At 39.5% G+C, this 19,675-nt stretch overlaps 1 protein-coding gene and 1 long non-coding RNA gene across 5 annotated transcripts in view; one reads left to right on the plus strand and one right to left on the minus strand.

The window, feature by feature from the left end:
• LOC139040389 (uncharacterized) overlaps positions 1-17,112 on the minus strand; it is a 37,191-nt gene extending 20,079 nt beyond the window's left edge. The window contains exon 1 of the long non-coding RNA XR_011494853.1: positions 16,866-17,112. This is a non-coding gene — a long non-coding RNA (uncharacterized lncRNA). The remainder of the gene's footprint in view (positions 1-16,865) is intronic.
• Positions 16,374-19,675, plus strand: part of ABCD3 (ATP binding cassette subfamily D member 3) — a 75,352-nt gene continuing 72,050 nt past the window's right edge. Inside the window, exon 1 of one of the 4 annotated variants that reach the window (XM_014836344.3) lies at positions 16,374-16,954. In XM_014836344.3, coding sequence (XP_014691830.1) covers positions 16,845-16,954 — 110 coding nt within the window. In that variant the 5' untranslated portion in view covers positions 16,374-16,844. The remainder of the gene's footprint in view (positions 16,955-19,675) is intronic. The other 3 variants (XM_070486869.1, XM_070486870.1, XM_044748874.2) reach the window with 3 other exon arrangements.

The following is a 19,675-nucleotide window of genomic DNA, read 5'->3' on the forward strand; positions in this document are numbered from 1 at the left end:
CTGGGGTTCATGGGTTTGCAGCCGGGGTGCAGACCTACTCCACTCATCAGCCATGTTGTGGTGGCATCCCACATACAAAATAGAGGAAGATTGGCACAGATGTTAGCTCAGGGCTAACCTTCTTGACACACACACACACACACGAAAGATAGATGCCTTAACTGGTTGGAACATGCTAACATGTATAGTTGCAGCCCTGGGTGGAGCCCGGCATGGGCAGACGGGGACAACACGCCCACTACAGAATGGTGCCCAAACAGGCCCGACTCCTTGCATGTATAAAACAAAAATCCCAAGCAGCAAAATGTAGAAATCTTTCCAAGTGTAGCAATATATGCATCTTTCTGGGTTACAAACTGGTTAGATATGTTTTGAAATTAACTGGATGTCCCATTGGACATTCTCAAATACTCTAAAGCTTCTTTAGGGAAGGTTAAGATAAATTATTTCCCTTCCATGTTTTCAGATACCCTAGGTCTTCTTAAGATAAATTATTTCCCTTTCACATGTTTAGATACCCCAGGTCTTTCTCAGGACATAATAGTCTTAACACTGGAACAAATTCCAGGGCTGTTTAAGTGAATGCAACTTCTCTTTCAACCTGAATTTACCTTAAAAGATCTCCCTTAAAAAATAATTAGCTTGTTTGTTTGTTTATTCTTTCATTCATTTAGTTGGAGTTATAACTTATATACTATAAAAGGCACAGATCTTAAGTGTTCAATTTGATGAGCAGTGATGTTGGTAAATACCCATGAAACCACCACCCCAAACAAAATATAGAACATTTTCACCACCCCAGAAAATTCCCTCATGCTATCTTCCAGTCGATTTTACCCCACTTCCAAATGCAACCACTTTCTGACTTCTATCATAAATTTATTTTCCCTATTCTTGTACTTCATATTCATTGAATCAAGTAGTATGTTTGTGTTTGTATCTTTTTTCATTCAATGTTCCTGAGATTCATTCATGTTGCTATACCTATCAGTAGTTCTTCCTTTTTCTTGCTGAGTAATGTTCCATCATAGGAATGTACCACAATCTGTTTACTCATTCTCTTCTTGATGGAAGCTGAGGATTTCCAGCTTTAGGCTGTTAGGGATAAGGCTGCTATGGACATTCTTGAATTAGTCTATAATTTTTCCCTTTTTAAAAAACTTTTTATTTTGAAATAATTTCAAACTTATGGAAAGTCTCAAAAATTAAAATGGCACAAAAACACTAATATACCCTTTATCTAGATTTAGCTATTATAAACATTTAACCTTTGCTTTATCATTTGTACGTGTGCTCTTTCTTTTTGTATATGTGTGTGTGTGTGTTTTCCCTGAACCATATGAAGACCCTTTACTCCAAAATTATGTCCCTTTACTCCTAAAGAGTTCAGGATATATTTCCTTAGAATATAGATATTCTTTAATATAATCACAGTATAGTTATCTATCCCAGTGAATTTAACATTGATATAATACTCTAATCTACCAATCATATTCCAATTTTGTCATTGACTCAATTCTTGACCCAATAATGTCCTTAATGAAATCTCCTACTCCCCCCCAACAGAAAATTCAGTTTAGGTTTATCCTTTATCTTTTAATTGCCACCTGTCTTTAGCCTCCCTATTTGGTCTGAAGTCTTCCTTTGTCTATACAACATTGGCACTTTTGACAAATACAGTACACCTCTCTTTTAAAAAAAAATGCTCCTTGTATTAGATTGTCCTGATATTTCCTCATGATTAGAGTCACATTATGTATTCTAGACCAAAGTACTGCATAGAAGATGTTGTGTCCTTCTCAGGGTAGCACATTTACAGGTCTGAGATGTACATCTCTCTCACACTGGTGATGTTAGTTTGGATTGCCCAGTCAAGATGTTGTCAACTTATTCACTGTAAAATTACTGTTTTTCCTCTGTTGTAACTAATAGGTAGTCCATGGGGAAATAATTTAGGATTGTGAAAATATCTTGCTCCTTATCAAAATTTCCTCCTATATTTGGCATCCATTGATGATTCTTGCCCGATTGAATCTTTACTATGATTGTTGCAAAATGATAATTTCCCAACTTGTGAATTCCTCCCATTTACCAGTTGGCTCCCAGCATTCAACTGTAATCAAGAGCCCTTTCCTCTGCACTATTATTTATTTGTTATAGGTATGGACTCATTAATTTCTATTTCTTCAATAGCTTATAATTCATTACTGTCCTTATTTTGATGCATCAATTATTCAAGATTTGGCCAAGAGGAGTCTCTTCAAGATGGTTCTGTGTTCTTGTGACATGTCCACATCATTTTTTTAAATTGCTTCTTTATTTTCTGGCATAACTAGATATTCCAGGCTCATGTTATACCTACCCTGCTCCATCCCTGGAATTAGCCATTTCTTTGAGGAGCCCTTGTTCATCTTAGTGAAGAATACTAAAGAACTTAGTACTATACCTTAAAGAACTTAAAGAATATTAAAGGTATTAAAGAGCAAGATTAGGTACTAGGTGTGATCGTTGTTATCAGAGTATCTTTGCTTCTTGGCTCTTTCAGTGGACAGAATTAAGAAATATAAGAGCCAGTCCTGATGGCCTAGTAGTTAAAGTTCGGTGTGCTCCACTTTGGCTGCCTGGGTTCAGTTCCTGGACGCAGAACCATACCACCCATCTGTCAGTAGCCATGAAGTGGTCACAGCTCATGTAGAAGAACTAGAAAGACTTACAACTAGAATCTACAACTCTGTACTGGGGCTTTAGAGGGACGAAAAAAAAAAAAAAAAAGAAAGGAAGATTGAAAACAGCTCTTAGTTCAGAGAGAAAATTTCCCAGTGGAAAAAAAAAGATAAAGAAGCATAGAACATCCCAACTTATTCCCTCCCACCCCTTGTATACCACCAATTTCATTTTTATCTTGTTTTTCCTTTAGTGTCTCTCTCTCCTTTTATTTTTTGCTGAGGAAGATTTTCCCTGAGCTAACATCTGTGCTGATCTTCTCCTATTTTGTATGTGTGTGGCCATCACATGGCTGCTGATGAGTGGTGTAGGTCCCTACCTGGGAACGGAACCTGGGCCACCGAAGCAGAGCACATGAACTTAACCACTAGGTTAGGGGGCTGACCTCTCTCCTTTAGTGTTTCTTTTGGTAAGATAAGCAAATATATGTCTATATCCTTATTTTCCCTTCTTTTGTACACAACAGGCAGCATCCTATGTAAGTTTTTCTGCTTTTTTTAACTTAACAGTACCTCCTGAAATTACTCTGTCAGTTCATAGAGATCTTCTCTATTATTTTTTACAGCTGCTTAGAATTGTGTGCCTGGGCCAAAGATTTTTCAATCAATGTCCTATGCTTGAATATTTTATTAGTTTCTACTATTTTGCAATTTCAAATAATACTGTATCATGTAATCTTGTGCATATGCGTTTTTATGTTTCTGGAACTGTATCTATTTCTTTGTGCATCTAAATTTCTAGAAGTAAAATTGCTGGGTTGAGGGGTAAATGCATACATAATTTTGTATTTGTATTGCCAAATTCCCCTCAATTTTTTCCATTCCCACAGTGATGTATGAGGGTGTCTGTTTTCCCCATGGCCTTGCCACAGAGTAACATTGCCAGGCTTTTGAATTTTTGCCAATGTTATGGGTAAGAAATGGACTTTAGTATAGTTCATTTTGCATTTCTCTTATTATGAGTGAAGTTCAACTTCCTTCAATATGTTTAAAGGTCATTTTTATGTCTCTTTTTGTAAATTGTCTGTTTTTGTCATTTGCCCATTTTTCTACAGGATTTATTGTCTTTTTCCTCAAGTTTTATAAGTTCTTTATAAATTAAAGATATTAGCCCATTATCTGTGATGTAGGTTGCGAAGACTTTCTTCTAGTTTGTCATTTGTCTTTTGACTTTGCTTTTGTTGTTTTTTGACATGACAAAGTTTTAAATTTTTTATTACTTATTATTATGAATTTTTTCTTTTATTGCACTTGGGTTTTTAGTCATAGTTAGAAAGCCTTCCTGATATCTAGGTTATAAAGGAATTTGCCCATGTTTTCTTGTAGCATGTGTATGGTATTATTTTTAACATTTAGTTCTAATCTGTTTGTAGTTTATCCTGGTGTATGGAGTGAGGAATGCGTTTAAATTTATCTTTTTTCAAATGGTTGTCCAGTTGTCCAAACGCCATTTATTAAAAATATATATATTTGCCCAGTGATGAAAAATACTATCTTTATCACATACCAGATTTTTATATGCAGTTGGCTCCATTTCTGGATTTTCTGTTCTATTCCACTGGTCTGTCTATTCATGTGCCGATACCATACTTCTAATTCCAGAGGCTTTATAGTATGTTTTAGTATCTGATAAGGTTAGACTCTTTCTTTTCAGCTATTCTTGCATGTTTTTTTTCCCCTTTGAACTTTAGGATTAACTTATCTGCTTCTACAAAAAAAATCTCATCAGAATTTTTCTTGAAATTGCATTAAGGTTATTAATTAACTTAGGGAGAATTCATCTACTGATGATGTTGAAACATCCTAACCAAGACAGGGATGTCTTTCCATTTGTTCAAAAAATACTTTTGTGTTTTTCAAGAATGCTTTGTAATTTTCTTCATTATAGGTTTTGAATCTTTCTTGTTAAGTTTATTCTTAAATATTTAAACTTTTTTTATTGCTACTGTAAATGGGATTTTCCCATCCATTATATCTTCTAACTGGTTGTTATTTGTGTTTCTGAACGTTACTGATTCTTGCATGCTAATTTTATATCTTGCTACCTTTGATAACTGTTTTATTGTTTGAGATAATTTTATCGTTGATTCTGTAGGGCAGAGGTTGGTAAACACTTTGTGTAAAGGACCAGAGAGTACATATGCTAGACCTGAGGGTCTAATGGTTACTGATGCAACTCTGCTGTTGTACAAAAGTAGCCATAGACAAGTCACAGGTGAATAGACGTGGATGTGTTCCAATAAAACTTTATTTAAATAACAAGGGAAGGGCTGAATCTCACCCATGGGCCACAGTTTGTCTGCCCCTACTCTAGGGTTTTCCAGGTGTACCATCATGTCATCTGCAAATAGATAGATTTACTTTTTATTTTCCAATTCCTCTCTCTCTGAATATTTTCTGTAGTCTAATTGCATTGCGTAGTGTCTTCAGACAATGTTAAATAGTGTCAGAGATAGAGGCATCATTATTGTTCCCGACTTTAGCGAGCATGCTGCTATGCTTCCTCATTAAGTAAGAGGCTAACTTTAGGAGTAAGGTTCATGTATTTTAACATGTTGAAAAACTATCCATCCATTCCTGTAGCACAAATAAAACTATGAAGAAAGCTGGTCCAAGATGCTCTCAGGGACATTAGGGAACAAGTAGTTAAGACCAAGAGAACAGAATAATTAGACCAAAAGATGAACCTAACTCTCCAAGCAAAAGATAAACAAGCCCAAAAAATTCAAACAAAACAATCAAATCAAAACCATCCTAATGATTGGGAATTGGTAGCCAAGTCCACTTTCCTACACATAGCTTTCTTAAGGAAGAGATCTTTAATTAGTTATATCCTTATATGAAATTGTTTAATAAATCTCCTTATTATTTATCTGTGGTGTCTTTTAAATTTATTTCCAGATAATCCTGTTTTGATTATTAAAGCCTCATGTTAATAGTTTTAAACAGAAATATCTGAATCCAAGTGTGTGGCAACGATGATTACATTACTACTCTGGATGGGTCTGTTTTCCTGTAACTATATTATAGAGGAAGGATGTGGAAAAAGTATAGAAACAAAGGATGGATTGGGGAAGATTACACTGATTTTGGCACTAATTCGTCACAAAACATTGGCCAAGCAACTTCACCTCTCCATAACTCAGTTTCTTCATCTGTAAATAAGGCCATTAGTCTAGATGTACAGGCCCATTGTAGCTTTAAGATATTCTGCCTGTGCTTGTCTTTGTATAGTTTCTCCCTAATAGTCATCATTATGATCTAAATAATCATCTTCTTGCACCTGTTTCACAAAATAGGAACCAAGTAAACCAACACTAAATCATAAGTCACCTGATACTTTTAACTGTTTTATGTTTCAGTGTTTTCTCCCTAAAAATTAATCACTGATAGGTCTTTGATACACTTGTAACACAAGCAATTGAGACAATATAACATGAGTTAATTTAGATCCATATTTTATTATAAGCCAATTTATATTTTTCTTATCTCAAAATTTAGCACTACAATACACAGGCGTATTGGTGAAGTTGTACTCATTGCAGTTTTTAAAACATTATATAAAGGAAAATAATTGTCTCCATTGGCCTTTTTATAGCTTTTTTATTTCAAAACTTTCTGGCATTATTCTAGTTTTTCTGACACACCAAATTTTAGTAGGCTTTTAAGCTTCCACTCTTGTGGGTAGCACAGTGATAGAGAAGCTAGGAGCCAGACAATGGCTGATTGTGATACAAGGGACTGGGGAGAAGGATCCCAGGCTGGCCAAGTTATTGGGCAAAGTTCTGTGTCTGAGAAGGAGGCCTGACAAGGCTCAGCAAAGTGTCCAACCCCAGCTGGCTTCAGGGCAGCACTTTAGTCCTAAGAGGGGAATGGTGTAATGGGGCTGAATCATGAGTCAAACTTAGCTTTATAGAGGTCCTGGAGCTGCGTTTGATTGATTGGATTCCATATGCAAGCAGATGACTGAGCATTAAGCCAGCTGGATAGGGCATCAGGCGGTACTCAGGGTTTCAATCATTCACTCAATCAATAAACATGATTGGAACTGAGCATGAAGTGTGGGGCACAGTAGACCAGACAGACAATAGAAATAAATGTAAACGTAAAAGGTAGGTACATGTGTAGCAGGATAATTTCTTGAGATCTCAGTTTATGTTTTCTCCCTATAGTTTCCCCTTTCCCTTTTTCCATTCAGAGAGCAAGCCCTATGCTTCATTGCCTCAGTTGGGCTTGCCTAGGTGGGCTTCCTGGCTTTTGATTGTCAAAGCTTAAACTGAGACTGGGGTTTGAGGAGAATAAAAAGATCCTTCCAGATACCATAGGACAGAAGTGTTCTTCAGCTGTATAGTACACCAGGTCATAGGGATGCTAATTCGGAACATCTCAACCTCAGCCAAGATCTCTTGGCATGGAAGGAACTGTGCAAGCTGGGACAATGACACTTCAGTCATGGCTGGTGCAGATGACCAATAAATGGAGGGGCCTCTCAATGCTTTGGTGATGTATCAGACACCAGAACTTTGACACACTCCAAAAGGAGGAAAGCCTGAGAAGACTAGGTTTTTGTGTTTTTTTTAAAGATTTTAGTTTTTCCTTTTTCTCCCCAAAGCCCCCCAGTACATAGTTGTATATTCTTCGTTGTGGGTCCTTCTAGTTGTGGCATGTGGGACGCTGCCTCAGTGTGGTTTGATGAGCAGTGCCATGTCGGCGCCCAGGATCCGAACCAACTAAACACTGGGCCGCCTGCAGCAGAGTGCACGAACTTAACCACTCGTCCACGGGGCCAGCCCCAGACTAGGTTTATCTATTTGTTTTATACTTAAATTTCATTAAGAAAATATAACATGTTCAAAAATAGTTCTGCAACAACTGGATATCCACATGCAAAAAACTGAAATTAGACAACTACTCCATGCCATATGAAAAAGTTAACTCAAAATGGATCAAAGATCTAAATGTAGGAGCTAAAGCTATAAAACGATTAGAAGAAAACATAGGGGCTAAATCTTCATGACCTTGGAGTTGGCAATGTATTCTTAAATATGTCAACAAAAGCACAAACAACAAAAGGAAAAATAGATAAATTGGACTTGATCAAAATTAAAAATTTTTATGCATTGAAGGACATTATCCAGAAAGTGAAATGACAACCTAAAGAATGTGAGAAACTATTTGAAAATCATATATCTGATAAGAAACTAGTATCTAAAATATAGAAAGAACTCTTACAACTCAACAACAAAAAGATAAACAACCTAATTTTAAAAAGGCAAAGGTTTTGAACAGATATTTCTCCAAAGAACATACACAAACGGCCAACAAGCACATGAAAAGAGACTCAACATCGTTAATTATTAGGAAAATGCAAATCATTATCACAATGAGATACTAATTAACATTCACTAGGATGGTTATGATAAAATGGAGGTGTTGGTAAGAATGCGGAGAAATTGGGACCCTCATTCACTGCTGGTGGGAATATAAAATGGTTCAGCTGCTGTGGAAAACAGTTTCATGCCTCCTCAAAAAATTTAAACATAGAATTACCATAAGGCCCAGCAATTCTACTCCTATGTATATAACCAAAAGAATTGAAAACAGGGTCTCAAGCAAATACTTGTACACACGTGTTCATAGCAGCACTTTTTACAGTAGCCAAAAGGCGGAAACAACCTAAATGTCCATTAGCTGATGAGTGGATAAATAAAATGTAGTCTATGCAAAAAAATCACCCAGCCATAAAATATTATTCCTCCATAAATAGGAATGGAGTATCGATCAATGCTACAATGTGGATGAACCTTGAAAACATTACACTATGTGAAAGAAGCCAGACACAAAGCATCACATATTGTGTGATTCCATTTATATGAATTATCTGGAATAGATAAATCCATGGAGACAGAAAGCAAATTTGTGGTTGCCAGGTGCTGGGGGAAGGGGACAGTGGCAGGTCACTGCTTAATGGTTTGGGTTTTCTTTTGAGGTGATGAAAATGTTTTAGATCTAGGTACAGGTGGTGGTTGCACAACATTGTGAAGGTACTAAATGCTGCTGAATTGTTGACTTTAAAATAGTTAATTTTATGTTATGTGAATTTCACCTTACCAAAGAATGTTCTTAAATGTAACAGATGATATATTCACATGGTTAAAAAGTTAAAAGGTACACATTTATTCAGTGCAAAGTTTTCTTCCTGCCTCTCTCCCTACTCACTCAGTTACCCTTCCCGAAGTCAGTCAATATTATCAACTTCCTGAATATCTTCCAGAGATATTATATTCATCTATAAGCAAATAAGTATATATTACTCCCCCTTCTACTCCTTTTATGAATAATAGTACACTGTACATACTATTCTGCTCCTGGTCTTTTTTCTGCTTAACATTATATTTGGAGATCATTCCATCTTGGTACATACAGAATTGCTTCATTCTTTTAATGGATGTATAATATTCCATCATATTTATTTAATCAGTCCTTGACTGATGGGAATTAAAGAATTTTCCCAATTCTTTGCTTTTACAAGCAAAGATGCATTATATCTATGACATTTCCCTTATGTGAGAATACATCTACAGAATCAATTCCCTGAAGTGAATTACTGGGTCAGAGGGTGTGTGCATTTGTAACGATTTCTCAGCTATTGACCAATTGTTCTACAAATTGTACTAATTTATCTACCTCTCAGAAATAGTGATGAAATATTACATAATGCATTATCAAACTTTTGGATCTTTGACAATCTGGTAGGTGAAAATTGTTTTGTAGTGTAGTTTAATTTTGTATGTCTTGTTATGTGTGATAAGCATCTATTCATATGTTTGAGTCATTTAAATTTTTATTTTATGAACTATATTTCATATGCTTTGCCAATTTTTCTATTCAGTTCATGGCCTTTTTCTTACTGATCTGAAGGTACTTTTAGGAAAATGAACCACTTGTCTGTGAAATGACATGCAATTTTTTCCTACAGTTTTCATTCTGCTCTGTTTACAGCGGGAGTTTTTTTGTCATGAAGAAATTATTTCTAAGTAGCAAAACTTATCAAATGTTTTCTTCTATGGCTTCTGGATTTTAATACTTGTAAAGGTCTTTTCCCTGCCAAGATTATAACATAATTATTTCATGAGGAATTCTTTCATGTTTTCTTCTAACAGTTTTATGGTTTCCTTAAATTTCTTTTTTCTTTTATTCATTCTTTGAGCAATTTGGAAATTATTCTCTTTATTTTGTTTGAGTATGACACATGGATCCAATTCTCTTTTTTCAGATGATGCAGGATTAAATAAGAAAATAAGAAAAATAAGACTTGGCTCCTTCCCTTGTGATGGTTACGGTCATTGGAATAAATAGGCATTATAGGAGCTGCGACAGACATCTGAACAGGGTACACTGGGGACACCAACAAGAGGAAAAGGGAGTCCAGAAAAGGCTTCACCAAGGAATATATCTCCAACACTTACTGATAATCTGAATTAACCCTCCTATACCCTTCTGGAAACTCTCTTATGTCTTCACTTTTGTGATCCTCACGCCTCTAGGTTTCCATATTACCTTTTTTATTTTTTTTCAAGGAAGATTAGCCCTGAGCTAACATCCACTGCCAATCCTCTTTTTCGCTGAGGAAGATCAGCCCTGAGCTAACATCCGTGCCCATCTTCCTCTACTTTATATGTGGGACGCCTGCCACAGCGTGGCTTGATAAGTGGTGCATAGGTCCACACCTGGGATCTGGGTTGCTGAAGCGAAATGCTCAAACTTAACTGCTAGGCCACAGGGCAGTCCCAGCCCATTTTACCTTTTTAATTATTCTTATTGTCCTGACCCCTTCTCCTTCCCCCACCTATCACAGGTAGGTGTTTCATAGGATTATATTCCTCTTGTCAACTTCACAGTCTTCTTTTTAATTCTTACTAAGTTCCAAGGATTCCTCTATTGTGTATATGGAAAACCTCTAAATCCATATATATTTTTTCGAAATGTATATTTGAAACTCATTATATTTGGAATTCTATATTTATTTGATTATTTAATATCTGTTCCCCTTCCAGACTGTTCTGAGTGAGAACCGTTATGTTTTTCTCATCACTGGCCCCAGCTCCTGGTACACAGTAAGTTATTAATAAATTTCATATGAATAAATGTTTAGTATTGATCCTTTTCCTAAGAACTAGAACTTAATTTTCTGATTACCTACTGGGAATTTCCACCAGGCATTTCATTTAGTACCTCAAAATCAATTTTTTTTCAGTTTAACAAACATTTGCTGAGTGCCAACAGTGTACAGGGCCTGAGGCTCTATCTCCTCTAAAGAAACAAAAGCACAGCTGTGTGTGAGTATGTTGTCAATCAGTATGACCTTCTTCCTCAATCTGGGGTGAAAATCACATATTTCATATCAGTTATTTTCCAAATAATTGTCCAATTTAGGCCCTTATTAGGAAATCCAGTATATTACTTGAGGCTGCTTCTCTCACCTAATTCACTTAGGAGCTAATTCAGCCCAAAGAGGTTAGACTTGTTTCCAGATAAGAGAGGGAACTGAAGCGTCCAAATAATTGCTGACCGGATATTTGGCTACCAAAAATCTTTGCCTGCTAGCTGGTGTTGCCATTGTGAGTTGGTTCTCCTCAGTCCCAAGTGTCCTTGCTCCCCTGCCATGATGTCCTGGATGCACAGGTTGTCAAGTGGCCGAAGCACAGACTCCCAAGCTTTCTCTATGCTTGGACATTGCTCCCAAAGAACACAGGTAGTTCCTAGGTGACCAAACTGGGATAACCTCATGGCTTAGCCATGTACTGCGCTGGAACCAGCTCTCCCTGTGGCCCCCAGGCTCTGTTGTTGAACTAGTTCACCAGCTCAGACTTCTTATTCCTTGACCTTGAGCTAGTGAGACAGGACTATCCCAGTCTATTAGAAAGGTTCTAATATTGTTGAACCTAAAACAGAAAGAGGTTAAGATCTCAGTCTCTTTCCTCCTTGGAGGCTCTCCTGGGCAAACTTTCCCAATATTGGTTTGGGCACACTAGGGCTAGTTCAAGGAGTGGTCTTGTCAGGATGGCCTGTTACATACTCTCCCTGGTGCAATGGGTACCTAATTCTCCCATTTGTATCAGAAAGAAAGTGACTCTTTTCTAAGCAAAGACAATCTGGTCTTGATGACTAGAGGTGTTTACCTTGTCAGAGAAATCAGTGGCAGTTTCTCTTAAAAAAAATTTTAAGATCTGTCTCCCCAGACACCCTACCATCCATTAATAGAATCATATATGAAACAAAAGTAGTACAAAGGAGGGAGTGATTAACTTAGCAGGGTAAGGGAGTTGGGGGAAGTGGTCGGAAAAGAGCTTGGACTAGGGGACCATCAAAGCTTTGTTTTAGAGGATGAACTGAGGTGTGAGGATGTTAGGGCAGGAAAGGATTGGTACTGCAGGTAGAAAGAACAGCATGTTCAAGGGAAGAATACAGAGGGGAATAGCAGTGCACATTTATCTCCTGGGGCGGAGATAGAATATCTCTATTGGAGGTGAGGATGCCAAGACAGGAATTCAGAGAGGTAGGCAGAGCTTATAGTACAGCTGCCTTTGTGTAAGATGTTAAGCATCTTGGAGTTTATCCTGGTGATGAGGATGCATGTGCCACTTCTAGGCCCTTGATCTCTGGTAAATATTATCATCCTCTCAGGCACTCAACCAGGAAATCTCAGAGTCAATTTAAAATTTTTCTTCCCATTAAATAACAATTTCATTCATCTCATCCAATTTGAATCCCCAAGTCCTTTACTTCCTGTTTGCTCTGTGACGCCCTGACTGAGAGTACATGACTTTTTACCTAGATTACTTCAAGTGTTCAAACTGGTCTCTCTGCTTGATGTTTTCTTCTTCAACTGATCCTGCCTACTGCCACTAATGTAGTCTTTCTTAAATAAGAGCTGAGGTCACTATCCTTCTCCAAAACCTGCAATACTCCCTCTTACATGCAAATAAAACCTCACCTGGTTAACTCTAACACCTAGTGTGTTAGATATTCCACAAGTTGACTTCCATTAAACATTTCAACCTTTTCTCTCATTTCACACCCCTTCTTGAAACTCCATCCACACCAGACTTAATCATCTTCCTGAATCAGCTTTGTATCTTCTTGCCTCTGTACCTTTGTTCCTGTTATATCTTCTCTTAAAGCCTCTTTCCTCCATCTATTTTTCAAGGCTTGCTCCAAACCACACCAGCTCCATAACAAATCACTCCAAAATTTAGTGGCTGAAAACAACGATAAACACTTACTATTGCCCACAGTTTTTGCGAGCCAGGAGTTTAGGAGCATCTTGGCTGAGCGATCCTGCTAGGGACTACTCATGAGGGGAGAGCCGCTGGAGGCTTGACTGCGGGCAGAAGATCCCTTCGCTTGGTGGGAGTCCTCCGTTCTTCCGCAGGGTTGTTTGAACGTTCTCTGTGGCAGCTGGATTCCCCAAGAACAAGCAACCCAAGAGACCAAGGTGGAAGCCACAATACTTTTTACGATCTGGCCTCAGAGGTCACTTACCATCACCTCTGTTAAAAGTAATAAACAGAAACCTCATTTAAAACGGAGTTCGGGGCTCTCAAGCTCTACCACAGGGCAGAGCCCCACAGGAAGAAGAAAGACTTCCTCTTCTGGCTGGCAAGAGCTTAGCCAATGAGATGCTGTCACAATTTAGCCAATGAAAAGTCACTACACTTCAAACTCTCAATTCCTCAATGGACTCTTTCTTTACAGTAGCCCTGCCGACTTCCTCTTCCCCTCTATAAAAGAGTTTCTCCTTCTCTTGCTGCTAGGAACTTGCACGTGACTTGCCAAGGTTGCAGATACTGAATCGCGATTCTTTGTTGATCTTGAATAAACCGATTTTTGCTGGAGAAATAACTGGCTGTCTCTTTAAGGTCAACACTTTCACCATACTCTTGGTCACTGTAGGGCCTGGGCCTTGCTTGCTCAGCAGAAACTCCCAGGCCCATTGCAACCAGTTGTCTTTCCGACTCTCTTCTGAGCAGGCGGCCCAGCTACTGGGATTTGTAACAATCTGGGCCTGGCCAGCCTGGATTCTCCCTTATCCCACGAGAAGAACATTGGTCTTACAGGGAGACACAGAGCCCCTCCGTGTGAGCTACTTTTCTGGGAACGCTGGTCATACCAAGGACAGCCCTTTGGCAAACATGCAGGCTTTGTTCCTCTGCCTACTTAAGCAAGCTTCTCTTAGGGGGCGGTTGTGGGAGGGCGCATACTTCTGTCCAGCCTGCCGCCTCCTCATAAGTAGGGCCCAATAAACCTGTGTGCCTTGTTCGCAGTCTCTGGGTCGTTTCTTCGGTCTCTCGGCATGATATCCCATTGTCAGAGCCCAGCTGGGCTCGTGGCGGAGCAGTCACACAGACCAGCTCTGATGTGAGGGAGATTACACAGTCATGACTACCAGGAAGCAAGGATCAGTGGGGACAATGTTGCAGGCTGGTGAACACAATATCGCTTTAAGAGGCTTTCTAGATTCCCTAACTCCATATGCCCCTCTCCTCCCTGTTCCCAATAACTCAAATTCTTTGAAAATCAGAGCTCATGGAGCTCTGCCAATAAAATCACATTTTCCTTAATTATTTAGTATTTTAAAGTGTGAACCTGAAAAACTACTTTGGTTAATTATCAAAAGATGTAGTGCTGAGGAACGTTGTTCTCTAAAATCCTAGATTCCCAGGAACTTCGTTGTTTGGAACTCATATAAGAACAGAAGATCCCTTTCATGCATGGAGGATGTACACCATCCGAGTCACTTTGACTTAGAGAAGAAGCCTCAAAGTACAATGAAGAGGTTCAGATAAGGGGTTTTTGGACACAGTATTCTACATTAATCTTAAATTTATGTTTCTAAGGAAATAGAATCCAGAGTCTGCTTCTCAAGCCGGGTCTGATACTAACCCCCTTACATATAGATCTGATTTGCTCTGAGCCTATTAAGTACTATTTCATTCAGATTCTATCTAAACTCCTCCCTTTCCGATACTATAATGACCCCCATTTCTTCCCTTTTTTGGAGACATGCCCACAATTCCTCTGCTGTGTGATGTCCTTTGCTGCAGCAAGCTAATAAACCTCTTTGTTGAGTTACAAGTTTGTCCCTGGTGGTCTTTATCTGATGGGCTTTATGAATAGCTAATCTTATTTGAGCTCGTATTAATTAATTTCAATTTTTTAGAATCACTCATGCTTCTTGAACAAGGGTACCTTTTAGAACATCTTTCCCAATGAGTTATTCTTATCTTTCCTCTGAACTATAGTCTACTTCCTAAATATATCTTTCCTCTGAAATATAATTTCCTAAATAGACTATATTTTAGACTAACCTTGAATGCCCTTCCTTCACTGCTACAAACTCCAGGATGATACAGTCACTTTCTCCCAAGATTCCTAACACTTTTACATTACTATGCAATTTATTAGTGAATTAGTAACTTTTCCTCTTGTCCTCCTGAGTGATTCCTTCTCTGGTTCTTTAGGATTCAGCTACAAAATCATCTTCTGGGTAAAGCCTTAATTGGAAGCTCTAGACAAAACTAAGCATTTTCTCTTTTATGCTGTCATAGTGCCTTGTTCATATCTCCAATGTGACACTTACCACATTTATAGTTTTTTTTTTCATGCTTTTCTTCTCTACCATCCTCTGGAAAATGGAGATTATGATCTGTCATCCTTGCATCTTCTGTGCAAAGCGTGCCTACTTACGTAATTGTTAAATAATTACAATGAAAATATCTACGAAGCAAACAGAGAATCTAGTAGAAGTTCCACTTTAGCAAAATTTAGACAGTTGAACATCCCTACACACACACACACACACACACACACACACTCCCCACATCATTACTGTATCTGGTCCTGGTGATTCTTGTACTCTGTAGGCAACTACCAATTTATATTGAGAAAACACCTAGGAAAACACTGTTTTGTGGGCTATGTTAACACGTGGGCTGCTTTATTATGTGTGTGTATTATGCAAGGTTTTAACGACTGACACACTTGGCTTTCTCCAGTTTTCTCAATTGAAGACAGGCACTCACTAAGTTACTGTACATAAGCCAGCCTAAATGCCAGGAATAACGATTTCTGTGTCATAAGGCCAGAGCGGAGTGGAATGCTGTAATCCGTAAAGCCCTTCTGACTCTGGGAGGAAGGCCAGCAATAATACAATGCACGGTTGTTATTTCTCTGCAAAGAACAGTGTTTCTCAAACTTTTTGTTTGATCACATCCACATAAAAAATACATTGTATATCACTACTCCGGACACACAGATACAAAAGACTGGAATACAATTTTCTCAAAACAACTCCTTTACATGTGATTCATTCTTAGATTTTTCTATTGTGTTCTTTTTTCCCTCGATTTCATTAAAAAAAAAAAAGTGGTGGTCTCGATCTCCCAAACTTATTTCACCATCCCTATAGTTTGGAAAACACTGGCTTGGAAAGGGTTTTCAATTGGTAGTCATTCTTCCCACATTTCCCTACACCTCTTCGGAGTTCCCAACTGTTGTTTTCGTCTACATAACCACAGCGCCCTCGGTTTTGTGTACCCGCTCCGCGATGGGGCCGTTCCTCTTCTTCCTGGGCTCCTTTAAAAGGGTGGTAACGGCGCACTACTGGGGATGGAGAGGCAGGTCTCATCAAATTCCTGGCGTAAGCCAGGCCCGCATTTCCAGCTTCTGTAAAACTGGGCGTGATGGAGCGGAGGCGCGGGAGGGGGAGGTAAAGGAGGGGAAGGTAAGTGAGGGGAAAGCAGAGGCAGCAAAGTAGCGACGAGCCACCCTCCAAAGGTCAAGGGAGTCGCCGCGGCGGCGCGTTCCCGGGCCCCCTGGGGGCCGCGCGTGCGCAGGGCGCATCCCGGGACTCTTCCGGCTGCCGCGGCACCACCGTGCGCGCTTCCGCCGAGCCAAAGTCCGAGGTGGGCTCCGGCGCGCTCAGGCAGGGGGCGGTCCTGCGCAGCCGGCACCGCCCTCGCCCCGCGCGCTCATCTCCTCCCAGTCTGCCCCGCGCTTCCTGCACTAAGGCAGTCTCCGCTGCGTCCCCGTCCCCGGCTCCTTCGCGCAGGCAGTGCCATGGCGGCCTTCAGCAAGTACCTGATGGTGCGAAACTCCTCGCTGGCGGGGGCCGCGCTCCTGCTGCTCTGCCTGCTCCACAGGCGGCGCCGCGCCCTCGGCCTGCACGGGTAAGAAGGCCCAGGGCCGCGCCGCTCTCCCGGGCTCGAGCCGCGCTCGCCGCTCGCTCTCCCTCCCCGCCTGGCGCCGGGCGGACGGCTCCCTTTGCTCGGCGGGGTCAAGCGGGGAGAGGGCCGGCGGCGGCTGCTGCTGCCAGGCTCCAATGTCTGGTGTCCCCGCGGCGCCGCCGTCCCGCGTACTTCCTGTGCCCCCCGCCGCCCTCCTTCTGACCCCAGGGTGTGAGTCTTTCTCCTGCGCCGCTGGCAAATCTGTGCCTCTATCCCGCGGCGGGCGCCCCCACCCCCTCCCCAAACCGTCTCCGTTCTGCATCAACTTTCCGAGTGTGTTCTAGTTTTGCTGTCTCATCTCCTGATAGACCGTGAAGGATTTGCTTTGTGGACGTGTATGTGTGATATGAGGATGGAGAAGGACTCGCTAGGCGAGATTGGCGAAGTCACTTGAACGAATTTTGGCCCGATTCCCTAGTAGTTCATGTTGAAAGTCGCGAGCGAGGATGGTTCGTGTGAGCTATCCTGGGTCCACTTGGCAACATTGCCTTCTAAAGTGGTGTCCCCTTGTAGTTGGTCACTGAACGCCCTGGCATTTCATCCGGAAAGGCTTGAGGGGTTTTCATGGTATTATTTGGAGCGCAAGGTTCTCTTGCCCGGGTCTGCAGGTGGAAGGTGAAAGTGTGCTTTAGGTGAGGATTAAGATCCTTTGTGATTATGTTCCTCTGCTTCCCCTCGAGAGAATTTTAAGGTTTAGATTTAACTTTGGGAGATTAGAAGGTTAGAGGAAGGGAGAGAATTGAGTTACTGTTGTGGGATTACAGATGTAAGTTTTTATTTGCCGGGAGACGCTGCCTTCACCAAACGAAAGAGGAAAGGTTACTTCTGAAGCGTTCCCGCCAGTCATTGAGTATTTCATATTACATCTTGGGATGCTGCTTTCATGCGTTTTATTTCGTTCATCTCTCTGGGCAGAGACTGTTTCCTCCTGTTTTTGATTGCCTAAAATATCCGATTAGTAGTAGACTTTACACTGAAACACTGACAAGTTGCCTTTCCGTAAAGTTCTTACTAACCTTCTCCTATCTTCCTTATCTTCCTAGAGTCTGAAGCAGTGGTCTTTCTTTCGTTTCCCAAATCCGCTTAACAAGGTTGAAAATGATTTACCTCTGTGTCTAGACAATACAGTACCTATTCACTGTGCTTTTAAAATGATTTATTCTGGAAAATAGAAACAGATTTTTCTGTTGGATTGTATACTTTCTGAGCTCCCAGTTGCAAATGAAAGTCATTTGTCATCTGGGACTATTCCAATAGAGAATGTCAAGTGCTATAAAATATCTTTGAATTACATTTGCAGTGAGGCATTTCAGTGCCTAGAACAGGTGTTTTAGTATAGGAGAGGGGATTTGAGGACTGCTCTGATACCTCTAGCTTACTTTTATCATGCTGCTTTTAGAAACATTGCTTTATTGGAGTATTACATATAGAAAAGCACACATAAGTGTAGCGCTTGAAGAATTTTCACAAATAGAACTCACCTGAGTAATTAGCTCTCCGATCTGCACCCAGGTGAGAACATTATCAGCATCCCAGAAACTCTCCTCATGCCCCTTCCAGTCACAGCTAAGGTAGCTACTGATGTAGTGCATAGGATCATAGATTATTGAGTAAGGAAAGTTTTAACATAATCTAATGGGAACTACTGGCAAAACGGTGTAATAGAATCTGTCTTATTAAATAATTTTAGGTGTTTATTCGTTATTGTAAAATACTTTAAAAATCTTTTTGAGAAACTGAACTTTTTGGGAGGTTAAATTATGCAACAATTTATTGAGCAGAAGATTGTTGTTCATCTTTTGCATTGGCATGAGTAAGGAAAATCTTTATTTTATACATTAAATATTTTGTGGATGGAGAATACAGGTTATGAACAAATAAGTGTGAAGTTTAAATTATGAGAGAAAGTGATTGAATTATTTTGAAACCATTAAGAATGGTGTTGAGTCTATCTCTGTTGATGTTATACTTCCAGAAATTTTTGGCTATCTTTCGGTCAATATCTTTGGCATCACAGTTTGAAGATTCAAGAGTTCTAACTTTGTATTTTACTGGCTTTTTGGGTGTCTTTGGTAACAGGCTAATTAGTTTTACTATCTGGTGCTTAATTGAGGAACCTCTGGCTGCTTGGCCTTTTTGTGTCCATGCTGTTAACAGTAGATTTTCTTAGAAAAGATTCCTTAGAATGGGATAGGTAATAGAGCTAGTAAAACCACGTTAAAAGTTACAATGTCACATTATTCCAAAGATTAGGAGAATGAGTAATTTAATGTTCTGAGTTATCTTTTAGTTTTGTTAAAGCAGTTTTTTCACCCAGCTAAATCATACACACACACACACACACACACATCCATCCATCTATCTATCTTTGTATTACATAGATATATATGACTTTATATATATGTTACTTTTTATTATGGAAAGTTTCACATATATTCAAAGTAAGCAAAATAATATACAAAACCCCCAGTACACTTTATCTAAGAAGTACCATCGACATTCTGCCATTCTTGTTTCATCTATGGCTCTGTGCTCCCCACCCCTTAATTTTACCGGTTTTAGGTAGAAATCTGTATATATTGAACTGTACAAATCTTAGTTATATATTTTTTTAATAAATGGATACAACAGTATAACACACCCCTGTCATAAGTTAGAACATTT

This window comes from Equus asinus, chromosome 16, assembly GCF_041296235.1.
Source record: "Equus asinus isolate D_3611 breed Donkey chromosome 16, EquAss-T2T_v2, whole genome shotgun sequence".
In the NCBI taxonomy this organism is placed as follows: domain Eukaryota; kingdom Metazoa; phylum Chordata; class Mammalia; order Perissodactyla; family Equidae; genus Equus; species Equus asinus.